Source organism: Eleutherodactylus coqui, chromosome 6, assembly GCF_035609145.1.
Source record: "Eleutherodactylus coqui strain aEleCoq1 chromosome 6, aEleCoq1.hap1, whole genome shotgun sequence".
In the NCBI taxonomy this organism is placed as follows: Eukaryota; Metazoa; Chordata; class Amphibia; order Anura; family Eleutherodactylidae; genus Eleutherodactylus; species Eleutherodactylus coqui.
In genome coordinates this window covers 148,671,856-148,692,219 of record NC_089842.1, presented here as the reverse complement: position 1 = coordinate 148,692,219, position 20,364 = coordinate 148,671,856, and the positions used below count along the sequence as shown (strand labels likewise).

At 48.5% G+C, this 20,364-nt stretch overlaps 1 protein-coding gene across 7 annotated transcripts in view; it reads right to left on the bottom strand.

The window, feature by feature from the left end:
• APLP2 (amyloid beta precursor like protein 2) overlaps window positions 1-20,146 on the bottom strand; it is a 62,648-nt gene extending 42,502 nt beyond the window's left edge. For all 7 annotated transcript variants that reach the window (XM_066607936.1, XM_066607938.1, XM_066607937.1 and 4 more), the window contains exon 1: window positions 19,993-20,146. In XM_066607936.1, the coding sequence (XP_066464033.1) occupies window positions 19,993-20,064 (72 nt within the window). In that variant the 5' untranslated portion in view covers window positions 20,065-20,146. The remainder of the gene's footprint in view (window positions 1-19,992) is intronic.
• Between the last annotated feature and the right edge of the window lie 218 nt (window positions 20,147-20,364).

Here is a 20,364-nt window from a genome sequence, read left to right as displayed (position 1 = left end):
TCTAAATGCATTCACTGACTGAATGACGAACAATAATTCGTTCTCTTATTGTTTGGTTTATGCATTCATAAAAACGGAATGATGGTCGGTCCGTGTACACAAGCAGTCATTCATCTATGATGACTGCCTATTTACCATGAATGGATGCAGGCAGAAACGATCCCCGGCTTGTTCTGTCCCCATTCACTAAGCAATGGCCGTTCCTCTGTAAAAGCACAGGAATGATTATCGCTGGAACGGTCTGTCAGGCATCTGCGCTTGACAGGTCATCTGATGTAAAAGGACCCTTAGGTGAGCGAGTACAGTCAGCAATTATTTTTAGCAATACACCCCCCTACACATTGCTGCTTAAAGAGCAACTCTAATTCTAAACAACTTTCTATAAAACTAGTAGTACAAAAGATTCTCCATTCCTCTGTACTGTTCATTCCCTATCTACTGGAAAAAAAAAACATCTCCAGGGAAGACAGGATTTTCAGCTCACTGAGTGATCAGGTTACATGCTGCCCATCGAAATCTAGGAAAAGAGGAGGAAGCTACAGAAAAAAGGAGAGATGCTGCCGATGACTCTAGATTCACATCTGCACTGCTGTATAATGTCCTCCACGCTGCTTCTTCCTCTGAAGGTGTGTGACAAATAGAACTTCCTATACACATAGAAGAGATCTTGCTCCTCTATCTCCGTAACCTTCTATGGGTACCAAGCGTAACTCGATCTCTCAGTGTAGAGCCCAAAGTAATAATTTTATTAGTAAATGCTGGGAGATAGAGATATTTTTAATCATCTTCACCTTTGCTACTGATTTATGGAGAATTGATTACAATCAGAGATAGACTTTAAATGGACTAACTTGTTTTTATAGGCTCCATAATGGCATCTGATGGGTGTATTCGTTGTTACGCATCTTATAAGTATAGCCGCTGCAAACAGGAGGTTAACCCCCGCAGGATTCATTAGCAGAAGCCCCTTTGGCCATCAGTCAGGTTTCCCAGAATCAGACCAAAAAATTGCCTTAAAAGTTATTTTTATCAGCTGTTTCATTTTGGGGAGAGACTGACTGTAAATACGATCTATCGTTCCCCTTTCAGCCTGGGAAGAGGCAGAGTAGCTAATTTTTCTTCAATGGGATGAGTGGAAAAGTTAAATCAACCTCCAGGTATCTTCGGTGCCGAGGACCTCCAGAGACATCTACCTGCACAGATAGAAGCAAGCAACTGTAGGGTTACTGGTGCTTCAAGTCCTTGAACAACGTGAAGAGCCTACGATGGAGCAGAAGAAGGACTAGTTCTCGGATTAGTCTTGGGGGAGACTGCTGCAATGAACCCCAGGACTCTGCTGCACATCCAGAGAGAATGGCACAGTTTCTGCTCTGAACATCTGGGTAATTAGGCATCCTGGCAGCAACATTAGTGTGGCAGCGAGAACACCGTCAATGATTAATTCTAAACTGCGCAAACACAAGAACAGGTTGAAGTATTTGGCTCAAATTCCCTCGTCCTAGAATTTCTATCACCATGGAAACCAGTTATGTGAGCAATGCAAATACAGCCGTGATAATGGTTGATCAGTGCGGAGGCCTGGAGGCCCAGAGCAGCAGCGAATGGAGGCGCAATCTACCTCGCCAACTCTTCCACGGGGAATGTAAAGTAAGAAACCACTTATGGAAATAAAGATCATCATTGTATAATGAAGCTTATCTGTGAAAATACAAGATCTCTGCTTGTCATCAGTGTATGGAACATGCCGACCCTGGAATTCTCAGAGATGGTTACAATATACGCAGTCTACCCCATAGGAGGATATTAGTCTGAACTCCAGACCGATACACTGTAACAGAACAGGAGAGACATTTGTGCTTTTGAAGTGTTCAGCTCTCCCAGGATTATCTAGACTGATAAGGCCAAATTCACATCTGCATTAGGGATTCCCGTTTTCCTGCTCCATTATGGGGGTAGGAATACTGAATCCCCTGGATGAACAGATCTCATAACCAAACTGTGCCGAATGGACCTCATTGGCTATAACTGGGTCCGTTCCGTTCCCATCTAGCATTTTTACTGAATGAAGGAGTTCTGCACGCATAACTTTTTCGTCCGGCACTTCATGCTGGATCTGCGCCGCCGGAGGCTCTGTAATGAGCCTCTGATGCAGATGTGAATAAGGGAAGTCTCAGATGAACAGATTTTAACCCCTTCCAATCCACTGTCTGACCTCTGAAGACATTAGGATTTAAGGCCTTTACAGTTTCAATGTTGGAAGACGTCCGTCGGGGTTCTCTTACTGTATATTGCCAGCGCCTCTGCTGTTGGAGCCTATCCAACGTGTCATGTCATGCAGTACTGGCTTTAGCCAGCATATAGCGCTGTTGTATAACTGCAGAAAAAGAGTAAGCCCCCTAGGAAAACCAGGATAGAAATTGGATTGGAAAGGGTTAACCCTTTCCAATCCACTGTCTGACCTCTGAAGACATTATGATTTAAGGCTGTACAGCTTCGATGTTGGAAGACATCCGTCGGGTTCTCTTACTGTACATTGCCAGCCTCTCTGCTGTCAGAGCCTATCCAACGTGTCACCTCATGCAGTACTCAGCAGTTAGCACCATTGTATAACGGCAGAAAAAGAGTGAGCCCCCTAGGAAAACCAGGATACAAATTGGATTGGAAAGTGTTAAATGCGCAATCTGCGATCGCTGTACACAAGGAAGATGGCGGTACAACACGGGCATTGAAAGGCATGTATTTTCTAATTTTCCTTTCACAATCACAGGTACGAATTGCGTATTCCGTAAGTGGAAGAAAAATAGCAGTATGCTCTATTTTAGGGCGTATTCCGCGCGGATGGCATTAATAGATATCTATAGATGCGAGCGTTCTACTGTCCATATGCAATTAGTATTGTGTACGAGCAGCAGAAACGCTTGCAGCTTGATAGGAAAATAGATAGAAAAGCCGGAATGCAGGCTGAAGGGGAGAGAGAGCTCTTTCTTCCACACGGACAATATGCATACACGTACATCCGCATGGAAAAAAATATCACATCCGTGACCATTCAAAATTACTGGATCACAGGTCTTCCAATGCAGAAACCGACCTGTTCGTGTAAGCCCGACCTAAAGCCTACACTGTAACAAACCAGCAGTTTTAATAAGTGTTATCTGTGCAGTTTTTCAATCTGTGGTTGTAACAATTGTGTCCCCATTTACTAAGAAATCATCGATTTTGGAAATGGGGAAGAAATTGAACAACTTCTATTTAAAAAAAAGAAGTTATACAACTTCTCATTCTACACTGATGAAGCTTTATTTACATGGGACTGCGCAGGCCCCTCCATCCACGAGTGTTGAGACTTTGCTACAAATGCAGATGAGTTTTCCAGGATGCCAACGTTCTTGCATGGCTGTTGAGTAGTCAGGTCTCCCCGCTATGAAGAACGCTACAAACATGGCAGCTAGGTCTATATCCAGGACGACACAGGTTGGAAACCCAAACACTTGGAAATGTATCAGCTCAATCCCGGCTGAATATCTAAATGAGGAAGGAGAGATCACGAGCGGAGAGCGTCAGGGCCGGAATGTAGGTCACTCAGTGAGGGATTACGGAGGATCTAACACTGAGCTACAATCTCACACGCTGCATCTAAGATCTGCTTGTCCAACCACCACATCTCCTTCAATGCAACACAGCGGAGCACACGTCTTCTTATATAGCAAGACACAAGCTGCAAGTCACGTCCCGAGCTGTATTATCACGTGACCGACATGATGGATATTCCTTAATTACCTTTACTTATACCACCGCCCTGCAAGGCAGAACATGTTCTGTTGTGCTGCAGATTGGGAGTTGTAGTTTATAGTAGCAAGTACAAATTCCCAAAAATTGCAGTAACAAAGAGGCCCTTTAACACTCCCCAAAAGCAGGTTCTGTCAGCACAATGCAGACAATGCAGCAAAATTGTGAAAACAGCTCAAGTTACATTTGTGCCTATCATTTTCAATACTGGCACATCTTAAAAAGGGCCAGTCGCACGTGTACAGAGACGACAGCACCGTGTATAACTAGAGCCTCTGATATTAGCTGAGGTATGCAACTGATCCATATGGAAACCTTCATCACCACGCCCAGCCCAAACTGCGCGTTGGCACCCAGAGATAGGGCCCTTTTACACGGACCGATAAATCATTCAGATTCCTCCATCCAGCAGGAATCGGAACGATTCGTTCACTGTCCTGGCTGAACGACGAACGAGAACTTGTTTGCTTTTTGTTCGGCGTTCAGTTTATGCATGCAGAAAACTGGATGTCGGATCGTTTTGTGTAAACAGGCAGTCATTCACTTATGAATGGAGGTAGGGGGGGCTGGAACAATCCCCAATGCGTGCCGCCTCCATTCATTAGCGATGATCGCTCCAGCGTAAAAGCACAAGAGCTGGGGTGGTCTGTTTGGCATATGCGCTCAATAGATCATCTTGTGCAAAAGAGCCCTTTAGTCATGAGGACGTGTCAGCTTCAAGTGGCTTATAAGAGAGGCAAAAGTCATCAGCGGGACAAAGAGGAGACTAGACAACCTGGTGCGCCAAATCTGGGGTAGAGCTCTAAGCGTATACAAAAGTACGCCAATCAGCCACAACATTGTGACCACCTGCACAATATTGTCTAGCTGCCTTATGCTGACCCACCGAGGTATGGACTTCACAAAACCTCTCAAAGTGTCCAGTGGTATCTGGCTCCAAGAATTTAGCAGCAGATCCTTTAAAGCGACCTTCCAGTTCTGGACAAACAAAGATGGCGGCACAGCTTCTCTGACTACCTGATACACACTGTGTCCATAAACCTGAAAAAGAAACTTAAGTAGGTTGGAAGGCTTGCTGTAACATTATGGATTTTTGTTAGCCATTAAAAGGTATCATATCTACAAGATTACTTGGTTTCCTCTACTGGAGTCGGTGGCATTTGATCAGATGATATGTTTGGGAGGACACACTATCCGGAACATTAGGTGAGAGAGTCCCTATAAGCTTATTTTTTATAATGTACAGTGTGCATCAGGTAGTCTAAAAAAAAAGCAAAACAAAAAAAACAAAACAGTTCAACCATCTTTATTGGCCAAGACCAGGGGGTCGCTTTAAGTCCTTCATGGATAGGACTTTTTTTCCCAACACCTCCCACCGATACTTGATCTGGATGGAGATCTGCAGAATTTGGAAGCCAAGCCATCACCCTGAACGCTGTATGTTCCCCAAACCATTCCTGAACAGGTTTTTGCAATGTGCTGTATCCGGCTGAAAGAGACCACTGCCATTAGGGAATACCGCTGCCATGTACTTGTCTGCAACAAGGCTTAGGTAGGTAGTGCATATCAAAGTAACTTCCACATGAATGCCAGTTTCCCAGCAAAACATTTCCCAGAGCATCACACTGCCTCCGCTTGTCCTCTTCCCATAATGCAACCTGGTGCCATCTCTTTCCCAGTTATGTAACACACCTGCACCAAGTTACTGATATATTATGTAGAAGGAAAAGGTGATTCACCAGACCAGGCCACCCTCGTCCATTGCTCCATGGTTCGGTTGTCATGCTCATGTGCCCACTGTAGGCACTTGCAGCAGTGGGCAGGTGTCAGAATGGGCACTGCCACATATGCAGCAAGCTGTGCTACCCTTGTGATACATCATAGTCAGCATTAACCTTTTCAGCATTCGGGCTACATTAGCTCTTCTGTGGAATTGGACCAGACAGGCTAGTTGTAACTCCCCACATGCATCAATGGACACGGAGTTCCCATGACCCAGTCAACAGTTCACCACCCTTCCTTGGGCCATTTTAGGAAGCTACTAAACCCTGCAGACCAGAAATACCAAGACCTGTTCATTTTGGAGATGCTCTCACCCCGTCATCATAATAAACTGTCCCTTGTCAGACTTGCTCAAGATCCTTAAAGGGGTTTATCAAGTTGTAGGTTGTTAGTGAAAAGCCTTTCCCATGAAGCAAGTAACAGGCATATACTCAGCTCTCCCAGCTCCCACCCTACATCGGTGCTCGGTCCTCCGCCGCTTTACTAAGACCTGCAGTCCCTCCCGTTTTCGGGACATCACAGGCATTGCAGCCAACAACAGAGCTCAGCAATCGATTGCCGAGTCATTATGAACTGCAGTGCTTGTAGGGTCCCGTAAACCGTCGGGGCAGCCTGTAAATGTGACATCAGAGGGGAGACACATAGTAGCGGCACAGGACACAGCAGGAGCTAGGAGATTACAGTATATAAGTAGCACCAAGGAAAATATCCAGCTCAGCCAATAGTAGACTTTTAATAGTCACTAGACATTTAAAAGGTACCTTTTATTACAAAAGTATAGAACATTAAGGCATTGACGACAACACACCAATATGTCAACGTGCCAGGAAAACTGACGCATTTCTGATGTAAACAGCACCCTTAGTCGTAGCCTAGTGCCCAAAGGTGGTGTTCGCACCAGAAAAGCATCAGAAAAACATTTTTGATGTATTGTGGTCAATGCTCTAATGGCCAATTATTTTTGATATTTTTTGTAATACAAAGGTACTTCTTGGCTGAGCTGGATTTTGCCCTTGGTGGTACTGGAGCAGAGGATATAGCACTACACTGAAGGTTGCCAGGCTGTAATGGCAGCCATATTAGTTGTCACCCAGCTTTCTCAAGAACAGATAACTAGGAAACAACTTTCACAGGATCTGCGGTTAGAAAACGTCATCTTGACCCTTCAGCAGTTGAGCCTCAGATTTTTGAGCTCATCTAGGAGGAGGAATGTTTAGCCTTGTGGAGAGCTCCACAAGGGTGTACGGAGTCACATAGCCTGTGCAATGCTGGCTGGGAAAAAGCCATGCAAATGAGTGATGGAATTATTCTGTACACAGACATTGACCTAGCGGGTAATGCCCCTTTTACAATGAACAAGAATCAAACGATTCTCGTTTGCCCGAGGTATGACATCATCAGCTCATTTGCAGTCGGGCAGTGTCCTTAGAACGCATGATTCTCATGGAGATCCGTGTAGTTCTCATTCACTAATCGTTCGGCCTTTCACATTCCTATGAATGATCAGTGTTTAAATTGCACGGGCCGGTGCTGATTTTTATGCTGGCTGAAATTGAACGAAGAATGAAAACTGCGCCATTGACGTTCAGTCGTTGGCTGCGTTTAGACTTAACAATAATCTGAGTTTAAACGCTGCATAACTACCATTCCAATAGGTGGCACTGTGGAGGATAATTCCATCACTCCTAATGATAGACCCCTTGACTCAGTGTAACAGATGCAGGTCTCTTGCCATAAAAAGACTGACCTATGACCTCTGTGGCTCTGTGCTACTTATTGGACAATGCGTATGACAGGCTTTATGGCTCCATCGGGGACCTTTAACCTATTGATCTGATGTGAATGGGTACGGGTGGGACTCAGTTTCTGGGAAAATGGAGACAGTCCTTTGAAAGAGCAATGAGCTGTGATATAAGTGGGCAATCAACAGTGATGCAGACTATTAACCCCCAACCCCCCACACCAGGGGACCAGCAGGACTCCAGGACTGCAGACTTGTACAGAGCAGGACCAGACAGCAGACATGAGACTTGTAGGAGGAGTGCTCCTATACAAGTGCCCATAATGGTCACACAGCATTCTCAGAGCAACTCCAGAATTAATATTTATGGCAAATATTCATTTTAAGGTGGTTATTGGTGCTGCTGGAGGGCAACAGGGACAGGACCCAGAAGTGGAGAATAAGGCAGCAGAGGCAGGAAGAGCCCTTCAGTGGTTGTGCAGGGTCAGACGGCGGCGGAAGCTCTGGGAACAGACACATCCTTGTTTTCCTGCACTCTCATAAACCAGCTCTTGATTGCACTCCAGTGATTGAGGCAGCAGCTATCAATGCACCAACCTCACCGCTTGCAGTGCGACAACCATAAAGGTGTCAGTAAAGGTCCTTTTTTACGGAACGATTCTTGTTCACATGAGCAAAAATGTACGATAATAGTTCAGTGTAAACACAGTCAACGATCAAATGATAAATCATTCGCAGGCATAAAAACCATAGTTGACGCATTCACTAGTTGTTTGGTCGTTCAGTCCCTCTCAGTCACTTATACAGTCAATGTGCACGACTGAATGACTTCTCGTTTGAACGCGCCAACGATGTGTCTGCCTGCCTAAGCATCGTTCACTCATTCAAACGAAAAATCTTTGCTGTAAATGAACCCTTAGATTTCCAAAGCCCCCGCGACATTCGTTCTGGTTATGTAGCATTCCTCTCCATAGAGTAGTGCTGAGATCCTATTCACGAAGCAAGCAGCTCAGGAAGGGCTGATTCACATCTGCACTAGGGCTGTTTGTTCCTCTTTCACAACTTACCAGAACAATCCCCCCCGTTACTGTGACATGGAACCGCACGTTATTTTTCACCATCGCTGCGGCACCAGTTGAGGATATAAAATAGAAGGTGTTGCTTTTAACAGTCCCATTAGAGGAAGATCAGGAGTCGGAAGCTGTAATCACTCTGTAATTTCATGCTTATTAGCTCTCCACACATTCTGCACAGCGGAAAAGTGTGATGCATAAAATACCGAATGCGCCCAACTCTACAATTATGTCACAAAGAAACCTGGCAGAGGGGGGGCATTACTAATAGCTGATTGGGCTACTGCTGAGAGGTGCCCATCGCCCACAGAGCCACAGGTAAAAGGAGAATGTGGGATGGGGCTTCATCGTTCATGGTAGTCTCTAGGCTTTATACACGTGCTGGTCGTAGCTGGGAATCCATTATTACCGTGCTACGCTATATGCTACTCCTAACGCTGGGTTTAGATGGGACGACTGTCAGCTAAACGTTCACACGAGCGCCAAAGTCACTGCCAGGGTTGTTAGCGATCATGCAAAGCGTTTAGACAGATCGTCCCATGTAAATGGCCCTTGAGAAACCACACGAAGGACATCTACTAGCCATTCAGTGCTAGCAAACATTTCCCACAACTCATACAGTGAAAGAGGCTCAATAGGGTGGGGAGGTTATTGTAGCAATGTGACCATCAATGCACTGCCTCTAAGTCAGAATCTGGCACAGGACATGTAAGCGATCGGCGCCCGGGGTGCGGAGGTGATCGACAGGCAGGTGGCTGTAATGACAACCATATTGATGGTCACCCAGCTTTCTCAAGAACAGATAACTAAGAAACAACTTTCACGGGATCTGAGGTCAGAAAACTGCATCTCGGCCTTCGCAAAAATCTGAGGGTCAACTGCCACTCTAGGAGGGGTAATATTGGAGAGCTCCACAGGGGTGTAGGGAGTCATATAAGCCGTGCAATGCTCCCTGGGAAAAAGCTATGCAAATGAGCAATGCAATTTTTCTGCACACCGACATTGACTTAGAGGGTAATGCCCCTTTTACATTGAACGAGAATTAAGCGATTCTCGTTGGTCCGAGCGAACAAGCTTATTGTGGCAATCCTCAATTCCGCTTATACCAAACGATTATCATTTGAACGAGCAAATGTTGTTGGAGTTCGCTCCGCAAGCCTGTTTATACAGGCAGATATATCGTTGGCTCGTTCAAACCAGAAATCGTTCAGTCATTCGCTGTATAAGTGCTGAGAACGACTGAATGATCGGTACTTAGACTGAATGATTAGTGAACGAGCCATCGATGATTTTTATGCTGCAGAAAATGAATGACAAACAAGAAATGAACAATTTCTCGCATTCCGTTGGCTCGCATTCAGTCTGAATGATTATCATTCCCTTTCCCTCGTTTGAATAATTTCTTGAATGATAACCGTTCCGTCTAAAAGGGCCTTAAAGGGGTTGTCCCGCGCCGAAACGGTTTTTTTTTTTTTTTTTTAACCCCCCCCCCCCCCCCCCCCGTTCGGCGCGAGACAACCCCGATGCAGGGGTTAAAAAAACAAACCGGAGAGTGCTTACCTGAATCCCGGCGGTCCGGCGTCTTCATACTCACCTGCTGAAGATGGCCGCCGGGGTCTGCTCCCTCCGTGGACCGCAGCTCTTCTGTGCGGTCCATTGCCGATTCCAGCCTCCTGATTGGCTGGAATCGGCACGTGACGGGGCGGAGCTACACGGAGTCGGCATTCTGCACGAGCGGCTGCATTGAAGAGAGCAGAAGACCCGGACTGCGCAAGCGCGGCTAATTTGGCCATCGAAGGCCGAAAATTAGTCGGCACCATGGAGACGAGGACGCCAGCAACGGAGCAGGTAAGTATAAAACTTTTGATAACTTCTGTATGGCTCATAATTAATGCACAATGTACATTACAAAGTGCATTAATATGGCCATACAGAAGTGTATAGACCCACTTGCTGCCGCGGGACAACCCCTTTAATAACCAGCCTGAACTATACTCCCATCAGCAAGTTTCACTTCCCTGTCTCAGATGAGGAGACAAGCAGCTGCCATAGCCTCGTACATACCAGCCGGCACTCAGGCTACCACAGACTAGTGGCACCATGTGTCCTTACCAAACCAAACAAGCCCGTGTGAAAACAGACAAAATGAAATAATTTTGGGATGTATTTTTCACCTGCGGTATTTTTGAATACTGTTTTGCTGAAGACAACATTGATGTTATTTACAACAAATCTATTAAAATGTTACAAACTGTTGATATATTTGTGCACTCTCACTTGAAAAAGGCACAAATGCGTTGATTGTCTAACATTGATTTGTCGAATATTAAACAAACATGCAGATTTAGAAGGGGGCAAATACTTTTTCACAGTACAGCAATTCAACAACCTTTCCTATTGGTCTGGTTTGCTATGTCAGCTTGATCTGTAGCTCTGGTATTGTATTCATCCTGTGCCTACTGGTTCATGAACACTTCTGCAGGGAATTGTGGGAAGACGCAGTGACACAGGACAATCGTTGCACGCTTAAGCACCTAACAGTCACCTCAACGATTATCGCTCACTGAATTTAAGCGGAACAAGCCGGAGATGGCTTCCGTCCGCCTGCCTCCATTCACAGTGAACAGGCAGTCGCTCATAGATGAGCTGCCTGTTTACACAGACTGACTGTTTGATTTTTACACCTGCATAAACGGCGAACGATAAAAAAACAAAATTGGCCATTTTTCAGTGGCTGGCACGTTTACACTTAACTATTGTTCGGTTTCACACAATCCACTGATAATCGCTCAGCAACAAAGGGTCTGGAATCATCACTCCATGGTGTATTATGACCAAGTGATCTATTGGGGGGCACTGGGTGTCACCTTAAACTGCAGGACCAGCCGATCCCCCCCCACACACTGATATAGTAATGGCTGAAGAGTCGTAGGTGCGGGATGTAAACAGTCAGCGGTGACCCGCAGGGCGAGGAGACAACGCGGGCCCCGGATACAATGAGCCGTGTTTGCAGGGTCCAGCTTTAGCCCACAGCGCGTTTCACCTCCCTCCTATGAAAAGAAATGCTGAGCCGGTTCATTCTGTGACAAACAGAGCAGAGAACGGATAACTAGACAGATGATACAAGCAAGAGGCGTAGAAATACAAGATATCAACGTGTAACCGTGTACCTCCATGCCAGTCAGTGCAGCCACCGCAGACCAGTAACATGCTGGTTAACTTCCCATTAGGATGGTCAACCAGCTGTCCCAAACGCTACAGCGCCTCATTCTAGTATGTGCTGCATACTAGGGTGTAAGGAGCCCATGCTGTTGTCACCCAGCTACTCTGTCACTGCTATTGGGAAGGTTAATCTTGGCAGTCATGGCAGACGCCACCTGCCATGACATCTCCTACTACAAACTGCACCTTCATGGGCCACAAAACTGCAGCGCCATAACAATCACTGCAGCCAGGTCAGAGACCGCCGACAACAGGAAGGGCGAAGATCACATTCCTGCAGGTAATAGCCCCGACACCGGACTCTGACCGCACACCGCTTCACTACCCAACTCCATGGAAACAACTGAATCAGCGTAAAAGTGAAACATTTCGTAATTTTCTAACAAATATTTCAATTCCTGCCTACTTTAAAAATCTGTTGTTGTAAGTAAATGGGCTAAAAACTGTACTTCCCACAGCTGAGGGTTTGTTACAATGCATCATCTGGACAATCCTCTGAGCTAAATAGAGAAAGCCAATGATTCCCTATGGGCAAAATCCGCTGCGGAATCCGGAATTCCATTTAGCTAGGGGACATGAGGCCTTACTGTTTCTGTTAATACATCCATTCCTCATCAGTTTGCTTAAATTTTAGAACAGATCCATTAAAAAAAACGGATACATAATGGCGATATGACTGGAGCCTAAAGGTCCTTTTACACGGAACGATCGTTCGAACGAATAAAAATGAGCAATGATCTTTCATTCTGAACACAGCCAACAATTGAATGATAAATTGTTCACTTTTCATTCAAGCATAAAAATTATTGTTGGCTCATTCACTAATCGTACGGTTTAAATACCGACCGTTCATTCGTTCTCATTCACTTATACATGTCTCATATGAACAAGTCAACAATGTCTCTGCCTGTATAAGCAGGCTGCCTGAGCGAACGGACATAACTCGCTCGGTCAAACAAGAAATCGGTAGGTTTAAACGAACCCGCACTGATACTTTGTGACAAACCTTCAGCAGTATCAGGCAGGATTAGGTCAGGACAGATGATTCAGTTTAGAAGCATCTAATGAATAGAGGAACCTACCCCAAAAATAACCATGGTCGGTCTGTCTGCCATGCGACACAAGGTTTTCCCCCCCATGCAACTTCTCAGTAACAGACGTAAGATTTTCAGTAACAGAAGTTACCACCACAAAATTGTGTAACCAGAGAGCTGCGACTCAATCACGTAATGATCACGACCTACACACTTCTGACTGTGGGTGCCCCACTGAAACGATGACTACATAATATATGGGGGCGAGTTGTCACTGTTGGGAGTTCTCCATTTATTCCATGCATGGAAAGCATCCAACATGTGTAAAAAAGTTTGCATCATGGCCATTATGGAGGTTACTGAACTTCCTCAAAAACTACACATCAGTAAAACTTAAGGCCCACGACAGTTTGAGTGACAGTTTTGAGCGTTCACTTTGCATAAGCTCTTAAGTAGCTAATTAGCTACTTGAGAGCTTATTAGTGTATAAATGAAGGCTCCCGCTGTATACAGAAGACAGCGGGAGTGCTGTCTTGTGTATACAGCTGCCGTATTCTCGGAATGTTCAGCTGGTATACAGAAGACAGCTGGAGCGTTGTCTTCTGTATACAGCTCCTTTCTTCTCTGCACTTTCAGCTGGTGTCCCGCTGAGAACTGCCAGCAGGATACCAGCTGAGAGAATCTTATCACTGCTGCCGGCTGATATATCAGCCTGCGTGGCTGATAAGAGTCATCGCTCATTTCTAGAAAACTAGAAGTGAGTGATGCACGAACAGTGCACGATGGCCGCACGTTTAGACGCAACGGTTATCACTCAAAAGAAGGCTTTTGAGCGATAATCGTTGTGTCTAAATGGGCTCTTACTTCAAATCCAGGATGAATATTTCCCTGGGGAGTTTCCAAGAAATCACCATCTTGAATGTCCCCCACCACCAGCAGACACATAATGTCAAGTCTGCAATCATTAATCCCAAGACAATGGAGGCCACCTTTTGAGTGTAAATGAGGACATTCAGGGGGGGGTCACCAACCCACTGATCCCATCAATACACCTCCTAACCCCCATCAATGCAATAGGAAATGGAGCACATTAACACACAAATCACCTGCAAAGACCAGAAGTGACAACAGTCACAAGGTCCTCTGGGAAGACTTTGTATAATGAGATCAGCATCTACTTGAGGGAAAAATCCCCAGAATGTAAAGGATCCGGTCACCTGAGTACTGCAGTGCATGTCCGCACCGTTCCCTATAATCCTAGTAGGCACCAACAACAAGCAGACATAGTTCCCTAATCTGCCATCGTGACCACAAGGAATCGAAACACCAAAAACCATCTATGCTGCGGTCAGGCCATAATTTATTCCTGGACCAAATCATCCTCCAACACAAGACAGCGGCGATCTTCCATCTTTGACAGACCTTAAAGGGAACCTGCCGCCATAGTGTAATGGAGCATGACACAAGCAGGCCACACGTGACTGAACACAAAAAAAGGCAACCATCACTACCAGAAATTAACTAACCTTGTTGTTTGTTCGCCAAGTATGCAAATGCGCCATCTCAATTCAAAGCGGCAGCGCCAACATCCCTTCGAGTCAGCATGTCACAGCAGACACCTATCCTCTTCTTCAGCTCACCGCCTCCACCTCTGTATTGATGGCAGCACTGGTGACGTCTTCCCTGTACATTTGAAATGTAGAGGTTGACTCTTCACTAGCACATGCCCCAAAAGATGGGGCCAAAGGGGTACCAGCCCGATGTCATTACAGAGGGGGAGGCAGCGAGTCGGTGGGGAGGCAAGGTTCCCCACTGGAGACTCGGAGGGATGATGGCGCCACCTCTGACTCAAGATGGCACACTTGCATACTGGATAAGCAAACAAGAATTTTTTTGGTAGTGCTTAATGGCTTTTTTTGTGTGCCTGCCTGTGTCATACTCTATTACACTATGGCGGAGGATTTTTCAGGTGACAGGTTCCCTTTAAATAGATCAGTAACCTCTGAGACAAGATGGCAGCACAGATATCACCAGAAAAGTTAATACGATCCCCAGACTGACACTCCTGTGCTTGGGGACAACATGATGGCCCTCATCTCCTCTCTAGGGCATCCAAACGATGAGAAAGTTTCTCTATGAGTCATGACAGACTAGAGTCAACCCAAGGGACATTCTGGGTGACTTTTCCTGAAAGCGCTGCGGAATAAGTTGACGCTGTGCAAATAACAAGATTTATTTTATTTATGAGCTTCAACCAGTGCGAGGAATCTGACTAGAGATACACATCAAAGATCCCACACTGCTCTGCTTCTAGTTGTCCCAGATTCCTATATACCAGGTATGGGATGGATCTTGTATATACGGATCTGCCATTCATAGTGTAAGAAAATAAATCCCACCCACTGCCAAATAAATCCCACCCACTTTACCAGGATCAGGCATAACTAGGACTGCACTCTTCTCTGAGGATCGGGTCTTAAAACTCAAGCGTTCTCCAGAAGTGATGGATTCCTGCCCAGAAGACATCTCACCATGAACACATTACGACATGTCAGCATGCTTGCAGGCCAGCCCCTATATACACCATGCTGTCTTAAGTTCTAAAAGGCACAGTTCACTTTCCGCTGATTGGCAGGAGCTGCCGGCTTTGAGCCTATAAGAAAACTGGGTGATAAGAGCTGTACTGATGGCATACAGTCCTGGACACTATCAATAACAAGAGCCTATCCAGGTGTAGCCGGTATCCCGTGGCTGATTACTTCTCACACCTGGAACATCCACCAACTCGAGCATGAATTCCGGCAATGCACATAAGCCAAACAGTCGCAGATCTGCAACCTCAGCCCTATATCCAAAGTATACCCAGGTACCCGGGTCCTTCATGCCAAATGTTAGCAGAGAGCCGGCTGGTGCCATGCCAAGTATGCAGAGGTCACTGCTTCAAAAGGCAGAGGAAAAACAAACAGTGAAGAGTGCTGCCAGGACCTCCCCAACCCCGAAGCAAACCCCCGGCCAGGGCAGAGCAGGTGGAGGAAACACAGAGCCAGACCACACACATCAGAGGGACAACCTGCCAGGCCCGGCGCTGGGGAACATGACAGCATGCGGTGCTGCCTCTGATGTGTCGCTCACTGCAGACAGACGACCTTGGGCGAATTTCCGTGCGAGAATATCAATTATTAAAACAGATTTCAATAGGATCGGGGGGGGGGGGGGGGCGACATTCTGCCTGCAAAAGTAGAATCAGAGACCGGCAAGGAGGAGGAAAGATGTTATACAAGGGGTTAACAAACAACCCATAAAGCATCGGGACCATCCAGCAGCCAGTGCCCACTCGCTGAGACTTGTGGTTGCATAGATCGTCTATATGAGATAAATGAGTAAGGAGCGGCAGGAGGATGAAAGTCACTATACCTGGCACAGCCTCAACACAATGGTCATACCCAGGGGGCATCCAACCCCCCCATACAGGGGCACACCTGCATTGTCACATCTACCACCCCACACCCAGGCTGCTCACATATAATCCCACACAGGCCCCAGGATATATCCCCCTCCCAAGCAGGCGGGTGGAGCAGAGCAGTATCCTAAGGATATCCTGACACAGGAGGGTGGGGAGCTGCCAGATTAACCCCTTCTGGCCTCATTAATGCTGGCTGATAGAGTTACAGCAGCCACAAGGAAGGTGTCCAGAACCAGTGTAGAAGGCGGCTGGAGCCACACGTTACTATTGTACTAGCTGCAATGCTGGAGCACACCTGCACAAGATCTGGGATGCTAGAGAGCAACTGTACCATATAAACTAGCATACTACCTGCGTTACTGAGGAGAACCTGCAGTTTACACACCAGTCCTAATACCTGTAGTGCTACACAGTCACCGGTTTATTTCATGTAATGTTAATGTACATGCCGAAATATCTACCTGTCCTGGTGGAGAGCACCTGCACCCTACACAACAGTACATCACCTGTTGCAATGGAGAGCATTGGTCCCCAACACTCCAAGTTACTGCCTGTAAATGCTATAGAGCACCTGGCCCTTACGCCCCAAGGCATTATCTATAAATGCTGGGGAGCACCAGCCCCATACATACAAAGATACTACCTGCCATGCAGAAGATCACCTTTCCCCTACAGGCCAAGACATTATCTGTCATGCTAGAGAGCACCTGCCACCTACATGCCAAGATACTACCTGTAAGAGCGGCTTCACACGGACATATGCACAATTGTGTGCGCCTCAGTGCGATGCATCTGTGCTATGTATGAGGCATTTTTGCGCTGGTAACTGTGCATTTTACTGTATTTTGTGCGCACGCAGGGCATGTTCATATGTGCGAGCGATACCCCCTCCCTTCCTGCACGATGATTTAAAAGGCTATTTAACCTAATGAGGTCCAAATGTGTTTTTTTTTACCCATGGTTTTAGGTTATTTTTCGTGCATCCTCTTGAACCCCCTCCCACATACTTCTATGGGGCTGCCTGCACACCAAAACACTACCTGAAATGCTGGAGAGCACCAAGATGCTACCTGAAATGCTGGAGAGCGCCGGGCCCTCCGGCACCAAGAAGCTACCTGAAATGCTGGAGAGTGCCGGGCCCTTTGGCACCGACATGCTACCTGAAATGCTGGAGAGCACCAAGATGCTACCTGAAATGCTGGAGAGCACCAGGCCCTTCGGCACCCATATGCTACCTGGAATGCTGAAAAACTGATCGGCCCTTCGGCACCAAGATGCTACCTGAAATGCTGGAGAGCGTCAGGCCCTCCGGCACAAAGATGCTACCTGAGATGCTGGAGAGCACCAGGCCCTCCGGCACCAAGATGCTACCTGAAATGCTGGAGAGCGCTGGGCCCTCCGGCACCGACATGCTACCTGAAATGCTGGAGAGCGCCGGGCCCTTTGGCACCGGGATGCTACCTGAAATGCTGGAGAACGCCGGGCCCTCCGGCACTGACATGCTACCTGAAATGCTGGAGAGCGCCGGGCCCTCCGGCACTGACATGCTACCTGAAATGCTGGAGAGCGCCGGGCCCTTTGGCACCGACATGCTACCTGAAATGCTGGAGAGCGCCGGGCCCTTTGGCACCGGGATGCTACTTGAAATGCTGGAGAGCGCCGGGCCCTTTGGCACCAAGATGCTACCTGAAATGCTGGAGAGCACCAGGCTCTCCGGCACCAAGATGCTACCTGAAATGCTGGAGGGCGCCAGGCCCTCCAGCACCGACATGCTACCTAAAATGCTGGAGAGCGCCGGCCCCTCCGGCACCGGGATGCTACCTGAAATGCTGGAGAGCGTCGGGCCCTTTGGCACCGGGATGCTACCTGAAATGCTGGAGAGCGCCGGGCCCTTTGACACCGGGATGCTACTTGAAATGCTGGAGAGTGCCAGGCCCTTCGGCACCAAGATGCTACCTGAAATGCTGGAGAGCACCAAGATGCTACCTGAAATGCTGGAGAGCACCAGGCCCTCCGACACCAAGATGCTACCTGAAATGCTGGAGAGCGCCGGGCCCTCCGGCACCGACATGCTACCTGAAATGCCGGAGAGCGCCGGGCCCTCCAGCACCGACATGCTACCTAAAATGCTGGAGAGCGCCAGGCCCTCCAGCACCGACATGCTACCTAAAATGCTGGAGAGCGCCGGGCCCTCCGGCACCGGGATGCTACCTGAAATGCTGGAGAGCGTCGGGCCCTTTGGCACCGGGATGCTACCTGAAATGCTGGAGAGCGCCGGGCCCTTTGGCACCAAGATGCTACCTGAAATGCTGGAGAGCGCCGGGCCCTCCGGCACCGACATGCTACCTGAAATGCTGGAGAGCGCCGGGCCCTCCGGCACCAAGATGCTACCTGAAATGCTGGAGAGCGCCGGGCCCTCCGGCACCAAGATGCTACCTGAAATGCTGGAGAGCGCCGGGCCCTCCGGCAGCAAGATGCTACCTGAAATGCTGGAGAGCGCCGGGCCCTCCGGCAGCAAGATGCTACCTGAAATGCTGGAGAGCGCCGGGCCCTCCGGCACCAAGATGCTACCTGAAATGCTGGAGAGCGCCGGGCCCTCCGGCACCAAGATGCTACCTAAAATGCTGAAGAGCGCCAGGCCCTCCGGCACCAAGATGCTACCTAAGATGCTGAAGAGTGCCAGGCCCTCCGGCACCAAGATGCTACCTGAAATGCTGGAGAGCACCAGGCCCTCCGGCACCGACATGCTATCTGAAATGCTAGGGAGCGCCGGGCCCTCCGGCACCGACATGCTACCTGAAATGCTGGAGAGCGCCGGGCCCTCCGGCACCAAGATGCTACCTGAAATGCTGGAGAGCGCCGGGCCCTCCGGCACCAAGATGCTACCTGAAATGCTGGAGAGCGCCGGGCCCTCCGGCACCAAGATGCTACCTAAAATGCTGAAGAGCGCCGGGCCCTCCGGCACCAAGATGCTACCTAAAATGCTGAAGAGCGCCGGGCCCTCCGGCACCAAGATGCTACCTAAAATGCTGAAGAGCGCCGGGCCCTCCGGCACCAAGATGCTACCTAAAATGCTGGAGAGCGCCAGGCCCTCCGGCACCAAGATGCTACCTAAAATGCTATAGAGCGCCAGGCCCCCCGGCACCAAGATGCTACCTAAAATGCTGAAAAGCGCCAGGCCCTCCGGCACCAAGATGCTACCTGAAATGCTGGAGAGCGCCGGGCCCTCCGGCACCAAGATGCTACCTGAAATGCTGGAGAGCGCCGGGCCCTCCGGCACCAAGATGCTACCTGAAATGCTGAAGAGCGCCAGGCCCTCCGGCACCGACATGCTACCTAAAATGCTGAAGAGCGCCAGGCCCTCCAGCACCAAGATGCTACCTAAAATGCTGGAGAGCACCAAGGTACTACCTGAAATGCTGAAGAGCACAAAGATACTACCATCCATGCTGGAGAGCACCTGACCCTTACATACAGAACTACGGGCATGCTGGAGAGCACCTGCTCATATCTAGCAGTAATGCTGGAGAGCTCCTGCGGCCCTACACATCTCCATATAACTGATCAGTCACCTTCCACGGTGTCTTCAGCACTAACACTCCCAGCATCTGCTCTACAGAGCGCCCCTCCACCTGCACGGCACCCCGGAGAACATCCTCCTCAGCCGCTACGGCTCCCCACTGCACAGTCCCCGCACACACAGCGCAGTACACCGCATTACATAACCGCACAGGAGCCGCGGCTACAACATATCAGACCAGCGCGGGGAGGGGGCACATCCACGGCGACAACGTATCACCAGCACCGCGGGGAGGGGGCGGTCCGGGCTCTGCTCATATCCCTGGAGAGTCTCCCCCTCCCCTCGTCAGGGTGACAGGGACACCGTACCTCGATGTATCCGGCCAAACTGGGGACAATGACCGCGGCCAGGACAGCGCAGAGCGCGGGGAATGCAGCCATGATCACAGCTCCTCTCGTCACAACCTCCAGCTCCGGACTGGCGAGAGGTGGAATCCGCAGCCCAGGAGCCTGCCCAACCGGATCTGACGTCACGACACTCTGCTCTCAACGTGCCCGCCCACCGACCAATGCTCAAATGAACGCACTCCAAAACTGTCAACACCACCCACAGCCCGCCCACTACAGGTAACAGTGTTCCTTAACCCCGCCTCTTCAGCTGCGGTTCTCCATTAGACCAGATAAAACGACGCCCATCACAGAGCAGTGACCACGCCCACTCGGGATGCACTGCAGAAGAGG